The sequence below is a fragment of the Quercus lobata genome, chromosome 1, assembly GCF_001633185.2.
Source record: "Quercus lobata isolate SW786 chromosome 1, ValleyOak3.0 Primary Assembly, whole genome shotgun sequence".
In the NCBI taxonomy this organism is placed as follows: Eukaryota; Viridiplantae; Streptophyta; class Magnoliopsida; order Fagales; family Fagaceae; genus Quercus; species Quercus lobata.
Genome location: NC_044904.1, coordinates 18,726,839 through 18,740,150, shown reverse-complemented (window position 1 = coordinate 18,740,150; position 13,312 = coordinate 18,726,839). Strand labels below are relative to the sequence as shown.

The 13,312-nt window shown below is 36.2% G+C and overlaps 1 protein-coding gene across 1 annotated transcript; it reads right to left on the bottom strand.

Annotated features, from left to right (window-relative positions):
* Positions 1-6,597: 6,597 nt before the first annotated feature.
* On the bottom strand, positions 6,598-11,929 carry LOC115984429 (beta-glucosidase BoGH3B-like). The gene is made up of 9 exons (XM_031107478.1): positions 11,880-11,929; positions 9,672-10,135; positions 9,451-9,541; positions 9,016-9,161; positions 8,522-8,765; positions 8,299-8,403; positions 7,971-8,153; positions 7,318-7,522; positions 6,598-7,188 (listed from the first exon to the last, which is right to left on the bottom strand). Exons 2-9 carry the CDS (start codon positions 10,106-10,108, stop codon positions 6,704-6,706), a joined length of 1,896 nt encoding a protein of 631 aa, XP_030963338.1. The 5' UTR covers positions 10,109-10,135; positions 11,880-11,929; the 3' UTR covers positions 6,598-6,703.
* Between the last annotated feature and the right edge of the window lie 1,383 nt (positions 11,930-13,312).

Here is a 13,312-nt window from a genome sequence, read left to right as displayed (position 1 = left end):
CACTCCACACCATACACCAACCTTGCTACGTGCTCTACAAATGGATGACCTTGCAAGCAAGTGGGAACGACTGTTCTTCAAGGCAAAGGAACACGATACCGTCGACCTTCCCCCTGTTGTAGAGAGCAACAATAGAGTCCTCGTCGCCAGACTCTTCACCAAACATAGAGTAAATCTGGCAGCACTTACTAGAATGCTACGAAGCATGTGGAGCTCTGTCCAAACCTTCAAGGTTCGCGATCTAGGTTCAAATACTATTCTGATACTCTTCAACAATGACGCTGATCCACAAAAGATACTTTCACACGGGCCTTGGTCTTTCGATAAATACTTGATTGGTCTATATAATCCCAAAGGTGAGGAATCGGTGGACGATGCAACCTTTGAGCGAACATCCTTTTGGGTCCAGATTCATAACCTTCCCCTCTGGCGAATGAACAAAGCCACCGCGGAAGCCATTGGCAGAACGTTGGGCACCGTTGAACAGGTTGATGCATCGCCCACTGGTGAATGTTGCGGCCAATACCTCAGAGTCCAAATCCATCTCGATATCAACCAACCGCTGTGCAGAGGAAGGATGGTGAATGTTGGTGAGATGGTACCTTAATGGGTGTCTTTCCAATACGAACAACTACCTATTTTTTGCTACTGGTGCAGTCACCTCAACCATGACAAAAAGGACTACTCACTATGTACTGATAGCAGCGGCACGCTGAATACTGATGACCAACAGTATGGGGCTTGGCTGCGAGCCTCCACGAACAATCTTCAACAACCACAAGTAGCTAATTGCACCACCAAGTCGAATTTCATTGCTCCTCGTGGCCCACCCCACCCTCCTCGTCCAATGCCATCTCCAACCACGGAACGGGCTTCTGAGATGACGGCGTGTACTGAAACACCGGTTCCGAAGTCTACTCCCACTGATATGCCTATCCCCACAAACCCGGAATTGGTTACGCTACACTCTCCAACTAATATGGAAATTTTGTCGGATTCGAATCTTTTCAACGCACATATCACGGAGATTGACAATGATTTGAGAAAAATTTCCAAACAACTCATAGTCAACCACTCCACTTAAGGCAAGTACGGATTTTGAGGACCCATTTGCGCCATGCTCTCCAAACCTTGTACACCCTGTCATTCCCGCAGTACATGTCAGTACCTCCTACCTGATTGACACCTAAACCAAACTCGTGTTGAATCCGGAGCACGTGCACACTAGTGGGCCAAAAAATGTCCTAGACCCAGCCTAAGCAACATGGAAAAGAATTGGGCCTCCCAAACTAGTGTTTGACACAAAACCCACCACCTTGCTAAGTACTAGGCCAAAATGTAAATTGAGGATATATCTACCATGCATGATTCTTCTTTGGATAAAAAACTAAAGATAGACGAGGAAGCAAGAAGCTTGGGAAAGATTATGGTGGACAACCTGGGATCGGCGGTGGCTGCTTGGCAGCACCATCGGGTCCAATGAATATCCTGAGCTGGAACTGTCGGGGCTTGGGAATCTCGAATAGTTAACGCTCTCAAGAGAGCATTAAAGAAACAAGCTCACTTATGTGTCTTCTTGATGGAGACAAAATTTTCTACGGATCAGTTGAACGCTAAAAAGCAGCACTGAGATTATAATCAAGGCTTGGTGGTCTCTAGTGATGGCTTGAGTGGCGGTTTAACTCTTTTGTGGAAACCTAATACTAAGGTACATGTACAAAACTTCTCACGTTGGTTTATTGATGCTTATGTGTTTTATGCCACCACAGGACTCTCCTGGAGGCTGACAAGCTTCTATGGCCATCCTAAAACTAGTAAACATAAGGAAACATGGAATCTCCTCGAGTCCCTTAGCTGATCCAGTCATCTTCCTTGACTTTGTGTTGGTGATTTTAATGAAATCATAAGCCAGTCTGAGAAAGCTGGAGGTTGCCTACGCAGAACCATTCATCTCTGTAACTTCATTGATCTTGGCTACGTTGGCTACCTTTTCACTTGGTCCCGAAACCACCCCACTGAAGGACGCATTCACATTTGTCTTGACAGAGCACTCGCAAACAATGCGTGGAGGTCACTCTTCTCAGGCTCCACTGTCCACCATGTCGCCATGTCCACCTTAGACCACTCTTTAATCTTTGTCCACTTGCAATGCCCTAGACCTCGAAAGCTTGGACCTCTGTTCTACTTTGAAGCCATGTGGCTTCAGGACCCACGATGTGCAGACGTGGTCCAAGATGCTTGGTACGAAGGGCTGTACAAGCTGGATGGTGTTCCAATCATTGAAAGACTTGATAAGAAGCTCCAACTCCTTGAATAGCACTCCATCCGAAATAGTGCTAAAATTTATGAAGTCCGAGCTGCTTTGAATCGTTGGCTTCACGTTCAGAACACCATGTGGCACCAAAGATCATGAAACCTGTGGATTATTGATGGTGATTGTAATACTACATTTTTCCACCAAAAAGCATCCAACCGAAAGAACAAAAACTCTATTCAAGGTATTTGTGATTCAACTGGGAGGTGGTAGGTGGATGATCACACTACCGAGACTATTATTTTGGAATACTTTGACAATATTTTCCACTCCAATGGCCCTACTGATACTTTGGAATAAGTTTCTAAATCAACCTTTTACAGCAGATGAGGTTTACAGAGCTCTCAAACAGATGTATCCAAAAAAATCTCTAGGACCTGATGGTATGCCTCCTCTCTTCTTTCAGCACTTTTGGTCTCTTACAGGTGAGTGTGTTACAAAAATTGTTCTAGACTTCTTAAACTTAGGCAATGTACCTCCAAATTTTAATGAAGCCCACATTGTCCTTATTCCAAAAGTCAAAACCCTACAAAAATAACTCAGTATAGGCCAATAAGTCTTTGTAATGTCATCTCTAGGCTTACATCCAAAGTCATTGCTAATAGACTGAAGTGTTTCCTGCCATTTATCATTAGTGAAAATTAGAGTGCATTCATGTATGATCGCCTCATCACTGATGATGTTCTTGTTGTTTTTGAAATTATGCACCACCTAAATCAAAAAACTAGGGGTAAAGTTTGTGAGATGGCTTTGAAACTAAATATAAGCAAAGTTTTTGATCGTGTTGAATGGAGTTGCTTAAAACAAATCATGCCGAAAATGGGTTTCAATGAGAGATGGGTAAATCTTATGATGCAATGTATTACTTCTGTTACATACTCTATCAGGATAAATGGTAAACCCCGAGGCCACATTATCCCTACATGGGGTTTGAGGCAAGGGAATCCCATTTCCCCTTTCTTGTTTCTCTTTTGTGTAGAGGGACTGTCAGCACTTTTACATCAATCTTCTGCACAGGGTCATCTTCAGGGTGTCTCTTTCAGGGTGTTTCTGCTAGTGCACATGGCCTAAGGATCTCTCACTTATTCTTTGCTGATGACAACATCATTTTCTACCAAGCAACCACAGAACAATGTAGCCATCTGGAGCAACTTCTGGATATTTATGAAAAGGCTTCAGGCCAACAACTCAATAGGGAAAAAACCGCCCTCTCCTTTAGCCGGAATACTCCGCAAGACACTTAGGAAGCCATTAAAAATCGCTTTGGGGGCAAAGGTCATTCCACAACATGAAACTTATTTGGGGTTACCTTCATTAGTGGGTAGATCAAAACAAAATGCTTTTAGAGCTCTAAAGGAGAGGCTTGACAACAAACTTTCAGGGTGGAAGAAGAAGATGTTATCCCAAGCTAGTAAGGAAGTGCTTATCAAGGTGGTAGCACAAACTATCCCTACATACACTATGAGTGTCTTTAAGCTCTCTGATGCTCTTTGTGATGACTTGACTGGGATGATTCGAAAGTTTTGGTGGGACTAGAAAGATGATAGAAACAAAATGGCATGCCTTAGCTGGGAAAAAACGTGCGCCCCCAAGGAGAAGGGTGACTTGGGCTTCCGAGACCTAAAAACATTCAACCTAGCCCTACTGGCTAAACAAGGATGGCAGCTACAGAAAAATTCTCAGTCTCTGGTCTACCGGGTAATGAAGGCGCGTTATTTCCCAAGCACAGACTTCTTACATGCCGAGCTAGGCTCCAAACACTCACACGCATGGCGCGGCATCTTCTCAGCCCTACCGGTAGTGAAAGCGGGCTGCTGGTGGCAAGTGGGGAATGGTACATCCATTTGCATCTGGACTGACTGTTGGCTACCACGACCATCGACCTTCCGAGTGATATCACCCCCAGCTTCACTGCCGTTGGACTCGAAGATTAACTCCCTTATCAACCTGGACTCTGGTGATTGGGATGTTACACTGATCACACAAACCTTCCTACCTGTTGATGTCAACTCCATCCTCGGCATTCCTCTAAGCCGCCACAAGCCGAGAGATAGACTGGTACGGGCCTACACGCCAAAAGGGAGTTTCACAGTCAACAGTGCCTACATACTACCGAGACCTCCCACAGCACAAGCCAGAGCAGCTTCGGCGAATGATCTGGAACCTCCATATACCAAACAATGTAAAGCTCTTCACTTAGCGAGCCTGCCAAAATATCCTACCTACGAAAGCAAATCTATGCCATCGCCACGTCCTTGATAACCCCATTTGTGAAGCATGTGGCCTAGCCCCGGAGACTACTGGACACCTTTTTTGGGATTGCCATATTGCAAAAGAAACATGGAAACTCTCTGATATCCCTTTTGATAAACATGGCCTCAGCTACAGAGATTTCATGGATTTTCTTTGGCATTTGGTTTTCACTCAACATGTGGGTACAGACATCCTTGAGCTTACTGTTACTACAACAAGGAGTATATGGTTTAGCAGAAACAAGACACGACTCGGAGCTACCCGCCAACCACCTCATGAGATAATGACCAAAGCCCGTTTTTTGCTCACGGAGTACCAGGATGCCCACCTCCGGCCCACGCTGTTCAAGGACGCCACAGACAATCGCTGGGTCCCGCCTGTTTTTCCGTGGTATAAGGTGAATGTGGACGCCGCTAGCTGTCTTCGCTCAACTTGGCATGGTTGGTATTGGAGTTATCATCCGTGACCATGAAGGTTTTGTGGTTGCTGCACTCAGTAAGCGCCTCCCCCTCCCACTCGGCCCCCCTAGAAGCAGAAGCGAAGGCCATGGATGAGGCTACGCTCTTTGCATGGGATGTAGGAGTCATGGACGTAATTTTTGAAACCGACTCAATCAGTGTTTCTCATGCTCTTCTGGACCCAGCAAATGCTAAGATTACGATTGCTAGTCTTGTCGCTGGGACCCACTCAAAGCTACAGAAGTTTCGTTCCTTTGAAGTTTCACACGTCAAGAGACAAGCCAACTTTCCCGCACATGCTTTAGCTGCATATGCCAAGGATATTGATTTCTTTGTATCATGGATGGAGGAATGCCCACCATTCATTGAATCACAAGTGTTTCATGATGCTTTGTCCTTATCTTCTTATTAATAAAAATCCTGTATTTCTCATTAAAAAAAGAAAAGAAAAAAAGCTATGGGTATTACGGTTTTCTTCTGTCACCGCCCCGGCCCCAGAAATGTTTGGTTGAAAAGAAACTTGAATTATCTAAATGCTTTCAAGTTTTGATAACAAAATTTGAACTGGATTAATTTTGAAATTTATTAAAAACGTTAGTGATATATCCAGAGAAAATTATCTTAATAATTTAATAATTAATGAGTTTAAAAAAAGAAAACTATTTTAGGTAATGTTACGATGGTAAAAGAAAAGCGTATCGTATTTGTTTTAATTTATTTAAAAAAAAAATAGCATGTAGGACAAATTTTTGGAATATTAAAATATGATGTAAGAATATAATTTGATACTTGAAAGTGAAAAAATTACTGTTACAGCAAGTGTTGAAAACATCAACTCCTTGGCCCAAAAAAAAAAAGTTTTGATATTTTCTTTTTAAGAAGTGGTACAAATCATAGTTGTTTCTAGTTTTAATTTGAACTAATTATTGAAATTATTCTTTTGCCCACTAGTAAAATTTTGTCATTTAGAATAAATTGATTTATTGTGAAAATATTGTGAACATAATATTTATTTCTTTTTAGAAACTAAAAACAATCTATCTAATATTAAATAGATTGTTTTTAGTTTCTAAAAAGAAATAAATATTTTTACAATAAATTTTAACTAGTAGGTTGTTAAAGATGGTTATGGGTGGGGGAAAAATAATTTTAATTGTGGATTCAAATTAGAATTAATAATAACTTACTACTTATAATTTATTGTAAAAGTATTGTGGACACATCATTTTTCTATAACATAGTTACACATTGTTGGCAAAATGAAGTTTTTATGTTGAGAGGAAAAAAAAAGTTTTATCTGCGGTCTAAACAAAACATTCAATGAGTGTTACTGTCTTATTTATTTTAATTATGTTTATGATTAAACAACTAATAAATTTGACATTTACTATTTATTTTAGTTGAATCTATTTGTACTTGGTTCATTATAAAGAAGACTCACTTTTTAGTTTTTACCCAAAAAAATGGTTGAAATTACATATCAAAGCGAGAAAAAGCAAGGTAACAAGTGATTCACAACATCTCAATTAACGACAAGAAGCATAGTATAGTTCCAATAAAGTCAGACTGCAAAATTTCCTCATACCTTTGTGACTTTTAAACATTATCAACTAAACCAATATTTAAACAAATCCAAGAAGGTAAAAAAGAAAAAGAAAAGACACATAAGAGAGAGACTCTATGCCTTAACTGGCTCAGTAGTAAGTCCAAACCCAAATGGAAATAGTGGGTCATAATGAGCATCACCAACATTCATTGGTAGCTGATCCACTGTCTTGAACCAGGTACGAGCAAGCTTCCCAGAGAATCTATAGTCACCAAAAAGAACATCAGCAACTCCATGGCCTTCAGAACCCGGTAGCCATGCAGCAACAAGTGCATCAATTTGTGATATGTATGGTTCAATCACAAGAGGCCTGCCAGAGACTACCACAACAACACACTTGACACTCGCACACACGTTTGTGATTGTGCTTGGACCTGGTTCAGCAATTGTCAGGTTCAAACTGTCTCCTAGTGTCTCTGCATAAGGGTGCTCTCCTACAACAACAATGGCATAGGAGAAGTTGTTGGACTTCACATAATCAGCATCAGGGTTCTTGCTATAAACAACTTCTGTGCTGGGGTCAACAGCAGTTGTAATAGCACTTAAAATCGTCGTTCCTGTTTTTCAAAAAAAAACTGTGGTACGTCGTTACTTATTACAAGGAATACAAGAAGCTGTAATGGAATGATTGTTCTTTGTTCTGTTCGTATATGAATTTGAGGTGAAATGGTAGGTAAAGCATGTACCTGCAGTGAGGTTGTTTCCATTAAGTCCTTGCCAAGCGATAGTCCAACCACCGCATTGATAGCCCAAATTGTTGGCGTGGCTTCCAGCAACTAGGATCTTTGATGCATTCTTCGACAGAGGTAGCAATGGACTATCTGCATTTTCTCCATTCTTTAAGAGAACTAGTGACTTTCTCACAGCTTCTCGTGCTAAATCTCTATGTGCCTGTCAGGAAAATATCACACGATTTCATTTGTAATAGTACATAATATTATGATTAAGTCAATTACACAGATGTTTACAGTTCCTAGCTGCATTAATTACTCAAGTAAAACTTAGTACAGTTCCTTAGGTTCCGAGTACAATTCCTTAGGTTCCGTACTTTAGCTTCCCAATCTAATTTAATCATGTGATTGTAATGAGGAATGAATCACATAGTTGAATTTAATTGTCTTTGAAAAAGATAACACTCTTTTTGTTGTATTAGTCTATACAACCATGTGATTGATTTCAATTAGGAAACAAAAAATATAACATCTAAAGAATTGTAATTATGTTTTTGCCTAATTAAGTATATAGGTGAATAGTCAAGAGCTTTGTAGTCTAAAGTTCAAATTTTCACTACTTCACTATTGAATTATCCGAAAAAGAAAAGAAAAAAGAAGTGACTAACCTGACTTCCAAGTTGGTCAATAAAGCTCTCATCAGATAAGGGGTTCTCAAACAGACCCATCATAAACTTAACTCTTAAAATCCTGTGAACAACATCATCAATACGACTCATAGGGATACGTTTGTTATTGACATGGTCAGTCAAGTCACCAATGAAATCAGTGAAGTTGTAGGGAACCATGACCTGAAAACACCCAAAATATTAAGCTTCATAGTTGAGCATTTCACTTTAAACAATCAACATCAGGCAAAATGACTTATTCTTGATTAATTAAGTCCAAAACAGTTCAAGATGAGAAATGTGATTAATGCATAGAATGGCCACTAACCATGTCAATACCAGCTTGAACTCCAGCCAAAACTGAGTATGAGTAGTTTGAACCCGGTGGATATGTAATCTTGTCAATACCCTGCCAATCAGAGATCACAAAACCCTGCAATTTTTACAGTAAAATATGGGGATCGAGTTAGACTGGATTGGTTCTTTCAGATTCAAACATCTAAATAACTAAAAAAAAACTTCGTACAGATAGTATATGAAAATGTTTGTACCCTAAACTTGAGGGTGCCCTTGAGAAAATTGGTGACTAGTTCATGGTTAGCATGCATCTTTACTCCATTCAAGCTGGAGTAGGAAGTCATAATTGTGCCAACACCCTTGATAACAGAATCCAAGTAGGGAGGCATGTGAATGCTCAGTAATCCATGCCTATCAATTACAGTGTTGTTCTCATTGATGCCTCTAATGGTGCCTCCATCACCCACAAAGTGTTTTGCACAAGCCAGAACCTTATCCCTATATAAAAAACGCAAGGCATTAGATAGGAAGACAGTTTCTAAGTAATTAATTTCATGAGGGGCATGAATAATAATACCACACCAAATTTCAATGTAATTTATGTTTCAAAATAACTTTCTGTTGGACTAGGTATGAGGTGAGTAACCATATTTTCATATGGTGTAATGGTTTTAACTACATATCAGCTATCAAAGCAAGAAGGCATGCACTAAAAATATGTATTTACGACAGTATTCGTTGAACTTACTTTCCACCAACATATGGGACACTCTTTCGTGAATCAGCTGGAATCTCGCCTTGCAACCCAATTATGATATCTGTCATCTTTTTCACAATTTCGGGATCCTCGCTAAAGCTCTCGTAACATCTACCCCATCTGGGATCTCTACACACCTGTTAGATATGCAAAATAACATTAAGATTAATTAGCTCCTTAAATTCATCACCAAAGGTGGGAACTAACAAAGAAATTATGCAATTTCATGGAAGAGTAATGCTAAAGAAGACTAAATACTTTTTACAATTTATTTATTTATTTTTTTTATGAATGCTAACTTGATTTACCGATACTACTTTTATTATACACCAATTACAAAATTTTATGTCAAAACAATAGCTGTAAAAAACATCAATGTCCCTATACTTGTTTTCCAGAGAATGATTCTTGGAATTGGTTCCATACCGCAATGCACGGAGAAAAAGCGTAGTTGATCCCAGTAGCTCTAACTTCAAGTGCAGTTGCTGCGCCAATCTTCTTCACAAGGTGAACATCCCTGCAACATGTTTCCATGATTGGAAAGTAAAGTAAAAGTCCATAGTTTTTTTGTTGGGTTCATTCTATATTAGAATAGACAATACAATATAATATTATACTATGGAAGGGGAATATAATACAATCCTTACCTTGTAGCTCCAAGACCAACATTATGGGGAAAAATGGTGGCCTTATACACATTATTGTGGCCATGAACTGCATCAATGCCATAAAGCATAGGAATCCCAAGACGGCTAGAGATAGCACCCTCTTGAAAATCATTGACCATGTTAATCCAATCCTGTGGTGTAGCATGAGGCAATGGCTCACTTCCTCCACCACTCAGTACACTGCCTAATGAGTAGTTCCTCATAATTTCACGCGAGACTACCGAGCGGTCTGCTTGCACCATCTGACCAATCTTTTCTGCTAGAGTCATCCGTTTCATTAGGTCTCTTATTCTAGCATTAATGGGTTGTTCTGGGTCCTTGTATTTCAAGTATTCTCCTTCAGCGTTTACTATCACTGTCCAACTGCAACATAGGAACAGAAGCCCCACGAGGGCTATTGAAAACCTTTCCGCCATCCTTCAAAGCTATAGCTCTTTCAATATCTGTGAAAGGAAATTGAAATATCAGTTTGAAAGCAAATCAGAAAGAAGAAGAAGATTTTGATAACTTGGCATGGTTGTTACACCCTCTAGTATATAGATTAAAACAGAAAGAATAGAAAAATTTACAATTAATCAAAGATTTAAGTTCAAAATAGGAACATGCAAAAATCAAATTATAATTATTATATGATTAATCATTAATGCAAATATAGTTATTATATGTTTACAAATAATGATTATTATATGATTAATCATTAATGCAAATATAATTATTATAGGCAAATAAAGGATAAAAAAAAGCATGGGAAGCTTAGTTATATTTATATATCAATAAAAGAATAGAAAAATTTACAAATAATCAAAGATTTAAGTTCAAAATAGGTACATGCAAAAATCAAATTATAATTATTATATGATTAATCATTAATGCAAAAATAGTTATTATATGTTTAATCATTAATGCAAATATAATAATATAATTATTATATGTATAATCATTAATGCAAATATAATTATTATAGGTTTAATCATTAATGCAAATAAAGGATTAAAAAAACATGTGGAAGCTTAGTTATATTTATATATAAATAAAAGAAAATATGGGAAGCTTTGTTATTATTATTATTTTTTTTTAGAATACTAAGTATTTTTAAAGAAGAAAGAAGTTTTTGATAACTTGGCATGGTTGTTACACCCTCTAGTATATAGATTAAAACAGAAAGAATAGAAATTTTCACCAATAATCAAAGATTTAAATTCAAAATAGGAACATGCAAAAATCAAATTATAATTATTATATGATTAATCATTAAAGCAAATATAATTATTATATGTTTAATCATTAATGCAAATATAATAAAACAATATAATTATTATATGTATAAGTTTAATCATAAAAAATGCATGGGATGCTTAGTTATATTTATATATCAATAAAAGAAAATATGGGAAGCTTTCTTACTTTTTATTTATTTATTTATTTATAATACTAAGTATTTTTAACAAACACGAAAAACTTTATTACCTTAGGAAAAGTTCTTGTGTGAGTAAGAGAGGAGAGAGAACAATAAACAAAGACAATATTCATTAAAAAAAAAACAGATAAAAAAAATAAGGGATAGAAAAATTTACAGATAAAAAAAGAAAAATAAATAAAATATTTAAGTTCAAAAGTAGGAACACGAAAATATCAAATTATATATTTAATGCAGAGAGCAAAGAAGTGGGGTCAATTAGCTAAACTGATTAAGCTTTTTGTCGTCCAATAGAAAACTTGAGATAAATGGTGTCTTATTCTCATGTAGGTTTAAATCCTAATGTGTATAGAGCTTTGTTACCTAAGGAAAATTAATTTCTTCTGTGTGTGAGAGAGGAGAGAACAACAAACAAAGAAAATATTTATAAAAGAAGAAGAAGAAAACAGAAAAAAAAAAAAAATTAATAATAATAAAAGCTTGGAACATGAAGAGTTTTTCAGAGAATGAATCAAACTGCATTGAAAACCGAGATTTGCAGAGTGACTTTCACAAGTTACAAACAGATACTACTACAACCTTTTAATTTTAAGGAAAAAAAAAAAATAACGGATACTCAATGCTAATAATTAACTAGGAAAACCTGAGAGGCAACATATACTATAACATCTACATGCAATCATGCATTACGTAGCACAAAGAAACAAACACAAAAGTCTCAACTGTTGTGGTGGGAGAGATCTAGAGAGGAGAAGAGTAAAACCCCATACCTCCAACTCCAATTATAGCAGAACCTCGCCAAGAAACCAGTGTTTTTTTTTTTTTTTTTTTTAATATATATATAGGTAGAAACCAGTTTTATATGTGTAAATATTTATAGAGGGTTTAGGAAAACAAAACGTGGAGGATTTGTTTTGATATGAAAATACGAAAATCAAGCATTATCTGGACTCCTTTTTTATTTTTATTTTTTATGACACAAAATCAAGCATTATCTGGACTATTACGGTGACACAAATTATTAGTTAATCCGGATAAGTAATGGATAACGTTGTAGGTGACTAGGCGTATACAACTTAATTTGGATAAGATCAAAATTATACTTTTCCAAAGTAAAACCCTTCTAGGATACTTTATTGCATTCCATATTATCACCTATTATTACTGTAAGATCACCAAAAAAAAAAAGTTTGGTATATATATATACACGAATAGTAATAAAAACCTTATTATAGCATTGTTAAATCACATTCCATATCTCTTACTGATGAGAGATAAAAAAAAAAAAAAAATTGATATATCATATAATTTCATTGAAAAAAGGGAATGAAATTAAGAATATAGTAATTAGTGGTAGATTCTAAAAGTTAATTTTGCAGCCAATAATTCGGGCTTTTATTTTTTATTTTTTATAGAAATATGTTTTTGTTTGTTAATAATCCAACAATTTAATGATAAATTTATATGTAAACTAAAAAAAAAAATAGTATATTTAAAATTGAATAACAAAATCAGAGTAAGGGTTATGTTCAATACACTGAAGAAGGCATGTTGCGGACACGTGATAAAAATTAGACACTATATATGTATCATGTTGGCTCCAGTGTACACTGGAGCATTGGAACTAACTTGTGTCCTTAAAATCATATTGGTTCTAGAAGCCACTGATGCACCAAGTGGCTATTTTTGTTTTGCGACAAGTGTTTACACTCTTATTAATATTATAATATAGTTAATCGTGCATTAAACACTATTACCAATACTTTACTTACTCAACATGATAAAAATTTTCTCCAAAAAAAAAAAATGATAAAACTTTATTTTTTTTAGAAATAGTTTGACAAAACATTATTCAAGATAAATCAGCCATCACAAAATTATCAATGTCAGGAGAAACAAACTTCATTCATACTAAAAGCAAATAAGAAAATCATTTTTTCCTAGTTAAAGCATGTGCCTTGTAAGAAATTTAAACTTCTATTATCAAAAATTTCGAGAAATTTAAAATAAACTTTATATTTATCACTTTTGTTATTAAGATTGTTTATGTAGATTAAACTATATTACAGTTAGTTTATTATACATAAAACCCTATTGTTAAATTTCAAGAAATATAACATTCTACTTAAACTAAAATTCTATTACTAAAAGTTTTAAGCAATTTATAAAATGAATTTAATAATATTTTGATTATATATCATAA